Source organism: Bactrocera tryoni, chromosome 5 (assembly GCF_016617805.1).
Source record: "Bactrocera tryoni isolate S06 chromosome 5, CSIRO_BtryS06_freeze2, whole genome shotgun sequence".
Lineage (NCBI taxonomy): Eukaryota > Metazoa > Arthropoda > Insecta > Diptera > Tephritidae > Bactrocera > Bactrocera tryoni.
In genome coordinates this window covers 70347271-70365432 of record NC_052503.1, presented here as the reverse complement: position 1 = coordinate 70365432, position 18162 = coordinate 70347271, and the positions used below count along the sequence as shown (strand labels likewise).

Sequence of the window (18162 nt, the reverse complement as noted above, 5' to 3'; positions counted from 1 at the left end):
ACACATAAAATGCTTAGCAATTTAGCAACAAAATATTTTGCGCTGATCAGTGTTCATTTAGATTTATTAGCAGTTATCTGATGTGAAGTCTTTTGTACTCACCATGCAAAGCCTTCAAATAACCTTTGCCGGAGGAGATGAGTTGGCGTGCACCTGGATTGAATTTCTCTAATATGTTCTGTAAAAGTAGGAAAATGAGAAATAATAGAGTTCGTTAATTGATTTTTTAATAAGTTGAAATTTATGTATATTACAGCAATTTTATTTTTCACTGCAAATACCAAAAGAACACACAAATAAATAGGAGTAGAAAAATTGTAATACACAAATTGGAGTAGAAAAATTGAAGAGAAGCTCTAATCAGCAAAAATATTTAAAATATTTTCAATTTACTGGACTAGTTTTCAGCTTAATCCAGCCTAAAGCACTACTTTATAATCATATGCATATATTCTATGCGATTTCTTTTCTTAGTTTAGTGGATAGCTTCTTAAAATCAAAAAAAGCACTACTTTATAATCATATATATTCTAGGTGATTTCTTTCCTTAGTTTAGTGGATAGCTTCTTAAAATCAAAATATTTTAGTATATCCGTTTTCATCTCCCTTTTATGAATTATACCATCAGATCATCTAAGTGAACAATTTACTTTCAGATCTCAGCCGCGAAATTATTGTTTACCCAGTAGGGTAGTTCAAAACTTTGTGCTCTGAAAAATAGGTACTTAAGCCCCTCTAAGAAATTTAATTTTGTTTTTATTTTTGTTTTCTATTATCTTTAACATTCCGTATCGCTTCAAAACCTCACCTTTCAGTTTGGAGACTACACCAAGAGTCGTTTAAGATAAAATTTTAATATGGAACTTAATACTAAGTAACCCAACCGAGGTCTAGTAAAATTTTAATTTATCACTAGAATGTGACTAAAAATCGTTTTTTTAAGATAAAATAAATAGTTAAATATATTTATCTAATAAAATTTTCAGTATAAGAATTCCACGAGAAATTCCATATTTCGTTTAATTTTGTCTTTGTTTTTATTTTAATATAGAACATATAGCTTTCATATATAATGTGCCATATAATGCAATCAGCTACAGCATCTATATTAATTTTATTATTTTTTTTTAATTTCTTAACCAACTTTCTCATATAAATACATACATATATGCAAATAAAAATCACTGTAATATTAAAATTCTGTGCTTCTTTGTTTTTAAACACAAAGCTTACTTCTATATTCCTTTTTTTTTACTTTACGCTCGATCATCGATTAGTTAATATGCTAATGCGTTTCTAATTCTAAAGTTCGTTAACTTGTTTTTCTAACGCTGCCTTAATGATGCGCATGCGCACATTACGGCGGCAGCTGTTTATTTCACGCAACGCCAATAACGTTGGAATGTGTGTCAAATGCAAATATTTTCGATTATTAATTTATATGGGACATTAAAGAATAAAAGAAGAGATTTGAAATGAGTTTAGTGGTATATGGGAAATACTGCTAAAGATATGGCATAAAAAAGTAAACATACAAACATGCAGCTGTGTGGTATATGTAAGTGGATTTTAGATTTTATTGATATTTAATGAGAAAGTAGGATAAAAGCTTCGCCGCAATAAAAAAGTAATATTATTGGCATTTGTATTTTAATGCAAAACGTTTCTTTATTTTGTGAAAACCAGTTAGAGGTTTAGGCGCTTTATATTATTAGTAATATTAATACTATATTATAGTATATTAACACTACTGCAGATGTCAGCCTTTATGTTTACAATGCATTTCATTCAAATAAGTGTTGACAAGCAGGAATTCAATTATTCAATTTTTTTTAACTGAGTATTCGCAATTAAATTCTCTCCTTATTCAAGAAATCTGATGTTAGCTGGTTTCCCATACTACTGAGATTCATAACGTCATTACTTATGCACCAATCATTTCCATCGATTTAGTAAACAAATATTGTTATTATTTATTTATTTTTCAGACATATAAGTAATTATAAATTCCATTTTATCACAATTGTATGCAAATAGTAGTCATGGTATGCGCATTGACATGCCATACACGCCTAGAACGTCGTGACTTTTATTAATAGTTATGAGTAGGTTGCACTTTAACTAAAATACTATGCTAATCGCCATTTAATGATTACTCATTGCAATAGCATGCAATTGGTTTATGATCTATAACAAATATTTCTCACACCTTGGCATAATAGCAATGGGCAAAAAATAGTAAGACTTTATTAATAATATTAAAATTCTTAATTTATTCTTCAAAATTTATATTTTCACTTTATGTAATACAGAAAGACAAGCGTATACAACACACTAATGATTATTTGAACTAAACTGTGTGACTAATCTCCTCTAGAGAATATCAAAAACCCCCCATAAATCTACTTCTAACATTTTTTGTTAGTGCTAATTTATTTCTTCATACATCATATCCGCTACTTGAGACGCTGTCATTGTGTAATGTATTCAAAAGTGTTATTTGATGTGTTTACTTTTGCAACATGCCTCAATATTTTATTTTATTTTAAATTTTACACGTTTATTGTAGGTGTTTAGGATTAAATAACCAAAGATTGCTAAGAGAAATATTTGAAAGGCGGAATCGAGACACATAAACGCACATATACACAGCACATTTATAGCAATGCATGCATAAGTGTGCACTTATATATATTTTTGTGTTTTGCTGTTCGCACTCACATGGCTTTGCAAAACAATTAAACTATTGTTTAAGCCGCAAATGCGCGCATGCGCGGTGACCAGCGCAACCAGGCGGCTAATTAAGCATATAGGTACTTATTTACAAATTACGCTTTGCTTTTCTGCTTGGAATGTGTTATGCGGCAAATGAATATTGATATTGTGCGAGTATGTTAATGATTTATGACAGCAAATTTTTTATGAGATGCGAATGGTATGTACTTAGGAAAGCATTTGGCGGCTGTGTGGAATTTTTTTAACTAAATGACAACCCATTGATGAGCTGTCACTTAATTTGTATGGCTTTTTAGCACTTTTATAAATAATTGCAAAAAGGAAAATAAATATTGGCATTATATTTTACTACCAGAGGAATGAAAACAATGAACGTCACTCATTTAAAAATTTGAATTAGTCATTGAAACCAAAACTAAAGCGAAAGCTGAATGAAACGAAAGAGGAATATTCAATGATTCGGTTATATCCATTTGCAAGTTATAAAAATCGAGTTTTTTCACGATATGTTGCTCAAACTGGGAGGCTTCTTAATTTTAAAATTGCGTGAGTACAAAATATTCGCTTGCAGCTTAGCTTTGCTCTTCCTTATTAGTACTGCTTCAAATTATTTCAAATCCAAAAATCAACCATTTTATTTTTTTTATTGATGAAATATTTTACTATTCAAAACAGTAAATATTTCTAAATATTTTTTTATCTATCAAAGATAAAAAATCATTACTTTTAGCACTTTTTCCCATCATCATTATTTAATTGCTTACATTTTTTATTTTTTACTTTTTTACACGCAATTGATTGGCCAACAGCCATTTATCACCTCATTTTCCGCCTGCTGACTTCCTCGACACAAAAATTATTTGGCTGAAAACGCTTTAAACGCGGCCAAACCTATTAAATTGTCGTCGAGCGCCACAACTAATAACAAACAACAACAAATAATAACAAACCACACCACACTATTACTATTGCATTTGTGCCACATTAACGCCAAAATGTTGTTACATTTTGTGGCACGTTGATTGCGTGTTATTTTGCGTCATGCCATGCAGTGCTGTGTGTGTTGCTACATTTTTCGCTGTCTCCAAATTTTAATTCATCGGCGCTCTTAAATGTTTACAGCTATCAAATTATTTTATTGCCTGTGTTTTTACGACTTTAGTGCAATTGTTTCATCTTCTTCGCCTTCTTCGACGTTTTTTCGCGCTACATGTTGCCCGCCTAACCTGTCTTTGTTGCACAGTCGCATGTATGATGTCATTTTTTACAAATTTAATTACAAAATACTTGTCAGCCTGCAATTAATTCGTTCATGAACGTGCCGTTTGTGCCGTTGCTTGTGCGAATATGACAACAAGTCGCGTATTTATTTGTGCATATATTTTTATTTTATTGCCAGTGTGTGTACATAAGTGGCAGCGCCGCTAGTACGCGTAACATTGACAGTGAGTTTTAAGTGTAATTTCGATTTGACATCATCTTTATTAACTTGTACTCATTTCTTGACATTTTTTATTTCTTTTTTTTTTTTTTAATTTTTTTTAATTTTTTTTCTTTTTTTTTGTACTTTTTCTTTTTTTTTGCATCTTTTTTTTATCTTTTCTGACAAATTTGTGTAATATTGCTGTTTCAAAGGCTTCATTTTGACCGCAATTGACCTCCTTTTCAGGGAATAATTTATTATGAAAAACAGTTTTATTTAACGTATATTTTTATTAACAAAATGGAAGGCAGATAGCACTGTATGGTGCGCAGTAATGCAGAGTGTATCAAAAACATATTTATTTTTAAGACAGCTGCTGAATCTCTGAGCCTCATGCGAGTGTTGAGGGTTTCTGCTGCAACTAACAGTTTCAAGGGAGTGGGGAGTGTTTTTGTTGTTAGCAGTCAAGAAGAAATATCTTATCGAATGGGGATTTCTGAAGCAGAAGAAAATTTCATAGGCTACCAAATAAATACACAAATGTACAATATATGCCTTTAAACTTGAAGGTAAAAATAGCATTCAAATAAAATACGTATAATTTGAAATAAATCTTTCATTAGATAGCTGTCGGAAAAAACGAGTGGCTTCAATTTGTGAAAGTTTAGACAGTAGCGAATCGAACCAACAACTGGTATAAGTACAAACTGGTATAAATATAAGAGACTAGTATAAATACCAGAAATTGATACAATCGCTTCGATTCGCACATTTTATAAAGATTTTATAGAAAAAACAACAGGTATAAATATAGGAGACTGATATTAGTATGATATACTAGTAAAAATACTATAAACTGTAGCAATTCCAACAAACAACTGCTATAAATATAAGAGACTGGTATAATCCGTTACAGATTTTAGCAAAAAAAGGTAGCTATCGCCTTCTGATGATGATAATTTTGAGTTGAAAACCAAATTTTTGTAAAGCGAAAAAGTATTGAAAGCAAAAGTTATGTAAACTTTGAAGTGAAATATTATAAAAACTTTCTTCTTCTTCTGCTTTATTGGCGTAGATATTATATAAACCGCCGTTATATTTAATTAGAATGCTGTCAACAGTTATTGATTGATTACTTTCCGGCAATATACTAATGAATATGTATTAAAAAATGCAAAATCCAATAATTAGCAACGGTATAGTACCCTTCGTTTCAGCATTTTTTTTAATATTTCACTTTACACTTTCCATTCACAAAGCAACAATCACAAAAAAGTCATAAAACCATTACTGGATATGCATTTTTATTTGCAGCTACATCAAGATAATTTACGAGCCATAATTAGTTGCGCAATTACAAGAACAACACATGAACTGCTATGCATACGTGTGCAACCGGTTTAGTGATGGCTATCTAGTTAAAATATCTGCAGTTTAACCGGACAATTTGCCTCGTGGCTATCGACTACCGTGGCCTCACTGACAGGCCACATAAAACATAGTACATATATGTATATGTATGTGCATGTGTGTGAGCGTAACTTGGTCTAACACTTTCATTGAGCGACGAGTGAATGGTATTATGCGGCAAAAGGGAATGTGTGGCATGCGCATATGCAAAGCCTGCAAGCCACTAAGCCCATACACTTACCCTAGTTAAGACACAGTGGCAAAGCGTAAAGTTTTAGAAAAGTCAAACTAACTTATAATAAATTTCAGTTGCATACAACTTATTGTAGTGCAACGCGGATACCACTTTCCACAAATGCCACAATAGCTGCCAACTGATATGGTGGCTAAAGCAAAAGCTGGCATAGCATTGAATTGCATACTAAAATGCCATACATACACGTACATATATACATCTTACATATACATATATATATATATATATGTGTATTCACATGCGTGTATGTATGTGTGCACCGTAATCAACTAAACGCTTTGATTCTAACGTCTACCGCTTGCTTTGGAATTCAATGATTGAGCTCAACTTGACTGCAACTTGCAACGAAAGACTTAAGCAACAAACCTGTTCGGCTAATGGCTACATTGGCGACGGCGCACAGGCCAGGGACACACCTACCAAATGCTTACCGCCTAGTTTTTCTAAATATCACATTGCTTGTTGTTGCTGCTGCTCTGCAAGCAGCAAGAATGCCAATTAGAAAAATATGTTGTATGAAAACTCAGCTGCAAAGCATAGCCTAAAACGAATTTGTATTCGCAGCGTCTGTGGAAAATTTGTGCATGGCATTTAAGGCAATGTGGAAATTGTGCGGCAGCATTGATAGCATTGATTTATAAAACCAGCTTTTGAATGAAATTACTTGATTATGCATGGAAAATTGTAATTTTCAAGTAATTAGTGACAGCTGAAGTTAGTGGTCTTTTTTTGTATGCTTGTTTATATGTATAAACGGTATGTTGAAAAGCTCAAGTAGGTAGAGTGACTGTATTAAAAGTAAGACATTTAACTGCATAAGAATGTAGGTAGCTAGTATCTAATAAATCTGTGTTTTAAACATAGTAAATAATTAGTTAAGTTAATAAAATATTTTTTTTTTGTTTCTTTTTTTAATAACGAATACTGAATGGCTTAGTTTCGCGTAATTTTAAAAGTGTTAGGCTAGCTTAGCGTTTTTATAAATATTACAGAAAAAAAAAATTGCTTTAAGTGTGATAATTCGCTGTATTATCGAAGCATTCGTATCAGTCAGTCTTAAAACTGCACTTTTTAAACTCGGGGCAGGGTATTCAGAGTATATCGTAGGTATCGCCTAGAAAATTTACTTACAGCTTCATGGCCCTTTTTTATTATTATACCCTGAACAGGGTATATTAAGTTTGTCACGAAGTTTGTAACACCCAGAAGGAAGCGTCGGAAACCCTATAAAGTATATATATAAATGATCAAAATGTTGAACTGAGTCGATTTAGCCATGTGCGTCTGTTTGTCTATCTGTCTGTCTGTATATATACGAACGAGTCCCTTAGTTTTTAAGATATCGTTTTAAAATTTTGTAAACGTCATTTTATCTTCAAGAAGCTGCTCATTTGTCGGAATTGCCGATATCGGACCATTATAACATATAGCTGCCATACAAACTGAATGATCGGTATCAACTTATTGTATGGAAAACTTTTGCATTTAACAAGATATATTCACGAAATTTGGTATAGATTATTTTCTAAGGCAGCAATGTAATCTCCGAAAAAATTGTTCAGATCGGCTCACTATTGCATATAGTTGCCATATAAACCGAACGATCGGAATCAAGGGCTTATATGGAAAACTTTCGCATTTGACGTGGTATCTTCACGAAATTTGAAGTAGATTACTACTTAAGGTAATAACATAATCTCCGAAAAAATTGTTCAGATCGGATTACTATAGCATATAGCTTCCATACAAACTGGACACATAGTTACTAAAAGAAATGCACCTGTGAAGGGTATATTAGCTTTAGCCGAAGCTAACATTTTTTCTTGTTTTTATATAAATTTCTTTTGTTTTTTATATTTAATTCTTTTAAATAATTTTTAGATATAATTTTTTTTTAATTTTATTTTTTATATTAAATAAATATATATATTTTTTTGTTTATTTTTATATTTATTTTTCTTCTTTTAATTTTACATTTCTTCTAAATATCTTTTATATATTTTTTATTATTATTATTTTCCTCTATAAACGATTTCATAGTAATTCTTTGATGAAAAATTTAACGTTTTTGATAAGTACCATTTGCAAACAATTTATATATACGTCTTATGAAAGAGTCCGAGAATTACTGCGGGTCTTCTACCCTCTGAAATTCTGAATATTGGCCTAGCTAAAAGAGAGAAATTCAAATCCCTTTTTCTTATTCACAGAAAAAGCTGTCAACGTTAGGCTGTTTTTAAGGCTCTCGACTAGCTGTACCGCTTAATATTTGACTCATATTATCAAAATATCATACCTATACAGATTTTTTATCTTTGATATGATTTTAAACTCTTAGGCTAGAAAAATTAGCACTTTTTACTGTATATTAAATTAGTTTCGTCTAATGCGAAATAACAAAATGTTTATATGTATTTCTCTCTACTTAAAAAAGCATCTCATCATAGTGCATTTTATTATCCCCAAAAATGGCAAGAAGCTGCAAACAGACGTCATAGCGCTCACATTCAGGAAGCATACGCATAGAAGTTGTTGAAATAGTAGTTACTAAAACAATTGTTTGCATGCAAACAATTTTTGAACACATACCAAAGCAAATTTTTCTAGCTGAATTTTAATAGCAGCCACTAAGTGCGCCATTCACCCATAAAAACCGAAATGCCATTCAAATTTGTAGCTAGTGGTACTGCACTTAATATACGCACACACACAAGTGTGTGACTACCTTGTCGCCATTCTAATGTGCGCCACACAACCTTAAAACTCTATACGCGCTCTTGCAGCTTTTGCTTTACGTTTTGTTTATCATTTGAAGCCTGTTAATTTTTTAAGTGCTGGTTGACCGCATTTTCGATGCCAATCGGCTTCGGTGTAATGCAAAAAGGCAGTAAGCAGGAGAGACTCCAAAAAGTGCATAGTAAAGAGAATAACTAGGAACAAAAGTGTTAAAATAGCATAAAGAAAACAGCCGCGTACTTGCCTTTCTGCGCAGTTCTCAACTATACAAGTATAGTATATTCATTAAAAACCCATAATAGTGTTTCCCTAGTCTATAAGTGCACGTATAAATTTTGTATCTGGCTCTTTAGTAAATATATGCGCATCTCAGCATATGTTTACATGCAAGTCTACCACAGCAATGACGTGCGGTTTCACCAATTGAGCACAGTTCCAATTCTTATTGTTTTTTTGTTTCAAATTCTATTAGTTTCTGTGTTAAGTCGAAACAAGTAGCTTCTGAGTGCTCAAGCGGCGTTCAAAACGTTAGTTACAAGAGGCCTATTTATTTGCGTGTATCACTGCTGCGGTTTTAACCTATATTTAGTAGTGAATATGGGTGACTCTTATAAAAACATTTATGGAATTTCATGAGAGGTTAGTTTTGATATATATATGAGGAAATTTTTCAGCAGCAAGCAAAGCTCAGCATAAGTTTGAGGGAAACTCTAGCATTACTTTGCTATCAAATAATATATTTGAAATTTTTTGACTTCAGCATTAATATTATATGAATTTTGGCAACACTGAATCAATTAAGTTCTAAAACACTCAAAATGTTTTTGAAAAATTCTTTCATTTAACATTTGTTCTGAAGCAGCTAAGGCTGCTATGCTTCCACTGAGTAGAAATTCGAGTAAAATTTCGAAAAATTATACTATATACACATATAGTTTCGAAAATCGCCATGCATATTATTAAAAAATTAGCACAAATGTCTAAAATTTGAAGAAACATTTACTTTTTCCGAAGTAACTCAGTTCAGTATGATTTAAAACTGAAAAACTTCTTAAATAAAAAAAAAACATTCCTAAGTAACTCAGACTATCCAGCCTTTATCTCCGTTTTGAAATAAAAGATCAAATTCTTTCACTAAAAATATATATACTACAAGTATGTTTTCAAAAATCCCATATTCATAAAGCGTCTACCCTGTATAATTTTGCACACTCGTTTACGGTTTTCGCATACCTGTGGCATGCCGCAGGCCACACACTCCCATATACAAATCAATATGACAGACCCATCAACGTCACTTTAAACCAGCAGCGGAAGCACGACAGCAAACGTATCGACGCTGAGTGAATGAGCGAGTAAAGAGAAAAGTCGAACGTTAGTTATGCTGACCGCAGGCGGTTGCAAAAACTTTTTTGTGCGCATAAACCGCAAAATAAGACAAAAAAATATTTTGATATGTATGTATACCAAGCAAGGAAAAAAAATAGCACCAAAACACTTGTTGTACGTAAGAACGACACACAGGTGTGCTAAGCTGCCACACTTTGCTTTAGCTGAACGCATACATACATACATGCATATATTTTATATATGTAGCTATAAGCAATAGCACAAAATTTATGCACTTATGGGTTTGGCTGCAGCAGTTCTTTGACCAAGAAACCTTTGAAATGCCATTGCTAGCAAAGCACAGGTACTTGCACACATACATACGAGTAAATATATAAAATTTGCATAATCCGCGTACGTATGTGCGTGCGTGCTTGATACGCGTGTGTTCTACAAACATATCTTTCACAAATAGTTTATTGGTGTTGCAATTAATTTTTTTCTTTTTTTGCTCATACGAAATACTCAACATGCCCACACATAATGTGTCTTAGTTAGTGTTGTCTGCTAACCCTTTAGACTTTGCACCGCATGCAGCCTATAGGACGTGGTTACACCTCCCTCACCACTGCCGCTCCCTCCAATTTGCGGCCACACAATATATTGCGCCTTCTTTCTTTGGCTGTCAGCTCAGTTGGGCAGTTGTTTGTCTGTTTACATATTCCTTTTGTTTTTTATAACTGGGCTTGGCTCTACATATGTGTGTATATGAGGGTGTGCGTGTGTTTACTACTTCGTTTCTGGCACAGTGTGAATCGTTCCGCTTGTAACAGTTCGGCATTTAGAGGGTTTCCCTAAATTGCTTTTACTGCATACTTTTACTGACTCGCATTATGTGTCTTGCAAAGAGCTAATGCTTTTGTTCAACAGTTTGTTTGGACCCTACCTTCCCAACCCAGTTTTTGCTTCCGATGCCAACACTGCCATGTTGCGTGACCGAGTTGCCATTCTTACTGTGTTTTCTTTAAGCCCAACTTTCTTGTTGCTTACTGCTTTTGCCAGCATATTGTGCATGGTCAGTATTATATATAGAAGTGCATTTAATAAGAGTACAATAAGAACTTTATACAAATGCGTGTATATTTTTCTTGGTATAAAGTGAGCCCTATAAACCTTTTGCTATCCAAATACACAGCAATAATAAAAAATTATTCAAAAACACACATTTTATCAACTGCGCTATTCAAAAACTTTTTTATGTGTCTGCAAACTTATCACGCGATACATTCAATCAGCAACCCACATCTAAATACGTATTCATGCCTTCGTACCTATCGCTTATTTGTATATAAATGCAGACATATGCATAAAAATGAAGAGACAACTTTTTTACTTTAATTATATGTTTAATGATGCAACGTGTGGGTATTATAACGGATATTATTGCGCAGTGTCAGTGTCTGTGTAAGCGTTATCTAAGCGAGTAACAACTTTTCATTTACTATATTATCTTTGCTTAGGAGACAAGCCCATTTTTTTGATATATAACATAAACTAGTTTGTAATCAGTATGATCTCAACTGCCGCTTAGTTTTGGACTTCTATGGAAATTTCGTAAGTGTTTAACTAATATGGCTGCTACATTTTGCACCAGTTTGAAAGACAGCTTTTATATCAAACTGTTAAGGATTAATTCAAAATTTTAACTGTAAAAAATAAGAAATTTTAAAAAAACTTGTGAGTATATTCTTGATATTGCGGCATTATGTTGTGATAGAAGGTAAAAAATAATTTTTCAATTAAAAAAAAATCACAAAAAAATTTTAAAATTATTGTATTTTTCAATTTCTCAAAACATAGTTTTAATTTTTTTTAAAAATTAATAATTTTCAATTTCTAATATTAAAAATTGTTTTAAATATTTTTTTGAAATGTTTTAAAATTTATAATTTTCAATTTATCATATTAAATATAGTTCTAAAATTTTTTTACGATTTTTTTAAATTAATAATTTTCAATTTCATTTTTTAAAAACAGTTTTAAATTTTTTTTTGTGAATTTTCAAAAATTTCTCTAACACTAGCCTGACGATTTTCAAGCACCATATCCACCAGACAATCGAAATTGTATTGAACTGAACTTCTGGAAAATGTTGACGTATGCATGATATCGGAGACACATTTTACGTTACAAACCTATTTTAAAATTAAAAACTATGAAACTTACCATACAATTCATCCTAGCAATTGCACCCGTGGCGGAAGCGCAATATTAATAAAAAGTACGATTAAACATTTTGAGGAAGAAAAACTTTCAACTGATAAGTTTCAAGCTACAACAGTGACTATTTACGGAGTTAAAAGTCCGCTCTCACTTAGCTCTGTGTACAGTCCTCTAAGGCATCAAATCCAATTTGAAGAGTACCAACACTTGTTTTCACATACAACAAGATACAGCACTTACCAATTTTCATAGACGGTGCACGAATACCATACTTTAATTCAACTAAATACTTAGGAATGACGCTTGACTCTAAGCTACGGTGGAAAGTTCACGTAGAAAACAAACGTAAGTAGCTGGACACCCACTCAAAAATTATAATTGGTTAATCGGTAACAAATCTGTGTTATCCAACGAAAATAAGTTACTTATCTAAAAGCAAATACTCCGACCGATATGTAGCTATGGTGCACAACTCTGGGGATGTACTAACGAAAACAATAAGAAAGTCATCCAACAATTTCTTTCAAATTAGCCAATACTCTCATAGTAATTTTGTAATTATACGTTTAAGTCATATTCAAGTTGCTTGTTAGCTCTTTCTTATTTGAACTAGTTGGAATGTATAAACAAAATTTAAAAAAAAAAATATCCAGTTTGCCATAAAGTCAGAAACAGCCAGCAAGAAACTTAGGAGACCGTTTAAAGTATATATGGAATAGCGTGGCGAGCTAAGTCGATTTAGTCAAGTCCTCCTATCTGTAGACACTCAAATAAGCCCTTAAATTTATGAGATATCGATTTTAAATTTTGCGGACGTCTTCTTCTCCACAAGAAGCTACTCATTTATCGGAACCGTCGATATCGGATAACTATAGCATATAGCTGTCATACAAACTGAACGATCAGAACTAGCGCTTGAAGGAAAACATTTTTAATTGGCAAGATATTTTCGCAATATTTGACGTAGTTTATTATTCAAAGCAGCGCTATGATCTCCAAACAAATTTTTCAGTTAAAACCACTATAGCAGATAGCTGCCATACAATATGGTCGTTCAAAATAACGATAAAGGTCTTTTTGTACCCTTTTATGCTATAAGGAATACCACTGTGGAGGCTATTATAGTTTCAATGCAAGCGAAGTTAACGTTGTCTCCTGTTTTATTTATTTCCTTCTCTCTGAACTCAGCAGCAATAAAAAAATGCATAAAACTCGTACAATGACAAATTCGCCACTTTTCCATATCTAAAAGAGATTTGAAGATTGTCATATGTTTATGGTACGAGTAACTCCAAACTACAGTATTTTTCAAAACTATGTCATAAGCACTTACATATATGTATCCAGACGATAATATCATTGAATTTTACAAAAGCGCACAAGCAGCACGAGTATGAATGTTTGCATAGCCTAGCCATCGCATTTATGGCGAGCGAGTACTGTTGCCGCATACATGTTGAGTCTTCTTCAACTGCGGCGCATCACTGCTATTGTGCTATTATTTTCATTTTCCCAGTTTTCTTCAGTTAGGGGTTATGCAAGAAACTTTTGAAATTTTTGTAGCTGCACTCAACGGCACAACACCCAAAGCTTGCAACTCACTGTTGCAACTAACCACTTTTTCTTTTACAGCGGCAATATACGCAAACAAACATGGAGTTGTTGCATTTTGTATTTTATTGAGTGAAAAACAAAAATATTGAAATTAACTGCGCTAAGCACCGCAACAGCCACGAACTCTAGCTAGGGGTATGCAATAAGTTTGCAAATAATTTTGTCAGCCGCCTCACAGCTACAACAGTTAGCTGCCTTGTATTTTGCCGCTAGCTTGACCAAAATGCTTTAGCTCGCGGCAGCATCATATTACGGAAATCTTGTCGCGCATTTTAGCATTTAAGCAGCAAGCAGCAAATAGCAAACAGCTTTTTCTCTACACTTATGCAGCCGCAAGCCGACACTTGCCACCACACTGGCAGTGACAACTAGTTGAACTAATGTGGCAAGTTGCTTGCTGGCAAGTAAGACAGCAAGTTGCATAAATTGATTGTGTTATTTTAGGCATTTCGCTAATTTCTTATTTCCCACTTCGCGCTTTTTAGTTGAGCGAGTGCGAGTGCGAGTTTGACTATGCTTGTGCTAGTTGTTGTTGCTATTTTATTACAATTTTATTGAAATTACGCCAATTGGGCAAACTGCGTGAATTTACATAATTTTATAAGTTGTTGTTGCTGTGAAACTTTACATTGCATTACCATTGCTTACAACTAGCGAGCTAATTCAGAAGACTCAGGAAACGAACGCACGTTATACGTGGCGTATGATGAATATGTGTGTGCTATTACCTCCATAGGGGTAATCTAACAGCATGCGCTCACTTCCTGCCTGGCAATTCATTTGCAAGCATAACTTTTACAGGTAGCAAATCTGCATAATTGCATAAAGACATAAAGCAATTAAAAAAAAAATATAAATAATTTTTAATAATGTGCGGCTACCCCTCAATTATAATTTTATTTTGATATCTTAATTTACCCAATTATTTATACATAGCTTGTCTCTTTATGCGCTCATAAATCAAATTAAGTTGCATTTTTTATCATAGCTAATTTGTCTTTTAGACATACCACTTCTGTTTTTCCAGCCGTAATGGCAATAGGCAAATCAAGTTGAATTTTAACAAAAATGCGCATAAATTACTTTAAAAACAATTTTAGCCGGTGGCTATGTTTCTTAATATCTGTTTTAATATGGTCAAACGTAGGAAACCAGTTATTGATTAGCAAAAGAAGTTAGGATATGTGTTTAGACATGCAATTTGGCAGCTATAGAAAATAAATTTTTTTCACGAGTAATTTTTTTTAATAAATCAAGCATTAATTTAACGATAATATATTCATTTTTGAAAGTAGTAAAAAGTGTAAGAAATTTATAGTAGGCTGAAGCTCATGGAAAGAAAATATAAAATAACAAAACTGAAATAAAAAACTGTTTACGATTTGATGTCTATTTAATGCCTTTTTGGACCTCAAATTGATAAAAATTCTAATTTTTTAGAAGTGACTATGACTGAAAAGCTTTATATTCACAGTATCATTAAAAATTTCTGCATTGATCTGTATATAAACGATGCAAAGGACTGAAAGAAAACATAGTAGACCTTACAAAATATACATATAAATCATTAACGTGACAAGCTTTGTCGATTTAAAAATGTGTATCCGTTGCTCCGATCCAAAACTTTGCACATGCTCATTTCTGTCCAGTAACTAATTCAAGCTAGTTGATTTATACTTTATTTATGCAATTTTTTAGCCAATTGTGTTTATTTACATGAAATTTCACGTCTTAAAATTTAATAGGCTGTGACAACCACTTTTCACTTTCACTAGCTTGCAGCGACAGAAACTCAGTCAACATCCTGCAATATTCGAACAATTGCCAATTATTTACGCTTCCCCCAAAACAAGCTATGATAAAAGCGGAAAGCCGCAACAAGCAAAGCAGCTTGGTTGCCATAAAAGTGCCAAGCAGCAGTTTGACAGTGAGCTGCCGTAAAGTTGGAGGAGTGGAAGTAGTAAATTTATATATATATATATATATAAATTAAGGTGGTAAAAAAAGGAATATTTTTGGTACTTTGAAAAATAGGTTCTAAGACCTCCAAGAAAGTCTTTCCAAGTATGAGCAATTAATTGCAACGGGCAGTTATTAACGGTTGAAATTTAATGCTCTACATCTTTTAAACGGTTAGGTTTACGAAAAAATCGTTAGAAACGTTATTTCCTATAAAACTTTTGAACCGAGTTATTTTTTCAAGTAGTTGGTAGCGAGATATGTATTTTTCTATCGAATAATATGAAAAAAGATAGAAAACTGTAAGAGCTCATCTTTAGAGAGATTTTTTTAAAGTTGTTCAAAAAATTACTTTTCAGAGTACCAAGCGAAAAAATTGTTTTTTTTTATTTTTTACCCATCACATAGTACAAATAAATTGTATATCAAAAAAATAACGAAAAATATAAAAGGAAAAAATGTATTAAGTTTTTTTTTTTTTTAATTTTTAAAATTAATTAAATAATTTAAAAATAGATATATAATAAACTTTTTGTAAAAAAATCAGTTTCGTGTTAATTTTGTTAATTAATTTAATTAATTAAATATTATTTCCAAATAATTCAAAAAATAATTAAAATCGCAAATAAACTGTTTGAAACTAACTTTTTCTTCTTAAGTGGCGTATAACGACGACATTGTTTGAAACTAACAGTTTCAAAAATTCAAATTAAACAAAATTTAATTTAATTAACTCCATTAATTTTTTTCATTGTAAAAAAGAAATTATAATTAAAATTGAGTCAATAATTAAAAAGCCAGCAAATTTTTTAAAATAAACTTTGTCATTGCGTTTGTTAAAATTCTAAAAAAAAAAACAAAAAAATTGTAAATTTTTACTTTAATTAATTTAATTAAACATGTTTATTTTTGCATTGTAAAAAATTAATTACATTTAAATTAAGCGCACTGAGCCTACCTTATAAACGCCGTCCACCATTTTGGTTATTTCTTCGGACTCCATTTTTGCTGCCTTCACCCGCACCGCTACTCCTTATTATTGTTATTGTAATTTTTGTTGTCAACACCCAACTAAGTGCCAAAAGCACGCAAGAAAAAATGAAATTTGATTTAATTAAAAAAACTGTAAACACACAATTTCGCGACAAACGTGTGTGCACCATAAAATATTATAAACAAACATTTAGTGACACCTCAAATTATTGCACTATTTAACTCTGTCTGTGTTAAATGTTTGCAAGTTCGTGTTAAAAAAGTTCACTGCGTGCTCTTTGGTGCACATAAATTCACTTTCAATTGGTTTCTATACACACGCACATTTACATGTATACATTTCTTTGCTTATGTGTGTGCATGTGCTTTTCGCTTGCATTTGTTTGTATGCGTTTGTATTTCACTTTCGAAAGTCGTGCGCGCCGGCGCTGCTGTGATTTCCGTCTGCAGCGTTGTAGACCGTTGGCCTTTCTGGGAAGCGCGCTGAAGCGCTTGAGGCATTTCTTACTGTTGCTTTTACTATAGTTGTAGTTGTTGTAATTGATGCTGTTGCTGTTGTGGCGTTGGCTGCTAAGGCTGCTGCCGCTACCTTGGCTATTAAGCGCGCTTGACTTTTATTTCCTTAACTGGGCATAAAAGGCGACTACCAATTTAATGAAGTTTTTCTTTTTCTAAAAATGCAGCGTAGAGAGTTCAATAAACGTTGTGGTGTGGTTGTTTATTTTTGTTGTTGTTATTTTGGTTAGTTGTTGTATCTCTGCATACGTTTAACGATATATGATTTATGGGCCTGTCCGAAAAAACTTGATGGTTTGGTGAACTTTTCTCTTGTTTGGGTCTACCTTTCTCTCTGCGTATTGCTTACTGATTTTATCACTGCGCTTATTGTTGTTTTTGTGTGAAAACAATTTCTCTTTCAATTAATTAAGTTTTACGATCATTAATTAGTGCAGTTAATTCGGGTAATTGGAAGTGATGAGTGCAGAAAAGTTCAAATTTTCTATAAATATTTGAATAAATTAAAAAAAAAAAACAAATTAAAATAAAAAAAAAAATTAAAATTAAAAAATATATTTTGAAAATAAAAAATTTGAAAATAAAAAAAAATTAAATAAAAAAAATTAAAAAAAAAATTAAAAAAGTTTAAATTTAAAATTAAAAAAAATTAAAAAAAAATTAAAAATTAAAAATTTTTTTTTTTTTTGGAATTTCAAATCATATATGTATATGAGAAAGTATTAACCGCATATTTACTATAAAAAAATCTACAGGTTCATAAAGCACTAAACACAGCAGTCTAAGTGTGATTCTTCTGCCACGCTGAAGGATCAGACATCTAACCTAACCATCTATGGTAACCTAACTACTATACAAGACTTAGGTTTAATCATTAATCAAATATACATATATATAAATATATAAGTTATAAATGATAAGCGTGACGAGCTGAGTCGATTAAGTCATATCCGTCTCTCTATATATA

At 32.0% G+C, this 18162-nt stretch overlaps 1 protein-coding gene across 4 annotated transcripts in view; it reads right to left on the bottom strand.

Moving 5' to 3' along the window:
- LOC120777487 (brain-specific angiogenesis inhibitor 1-associated protein 2) overlaps positions 1–18162 on the bottom strand; it is a 62785-nt gene that overhangs the window by 7787 nt on the left and 36836 nt on the right. For all 4 annotated transcript variants that reach the window (XM_040108826.1, XM_040108828.1, XM_040108829.1 and 1 more), the window contains exons 2-3: positions 16645–16757; positions 103–178 (exon numbers count right to left, since the gene is read on the bottom strand). In XM_040108826.1, the coding sequence (XP_039964760.1) occupies positions 103–178; positions 16645–16689 (121 nt within the window). In that variant the 5' untranslated portion in view covers positions 16690–16757. The remainder of the gene's footprint in view (positions 1–102; positions 179–16644; positions 16758–18162) is intronic.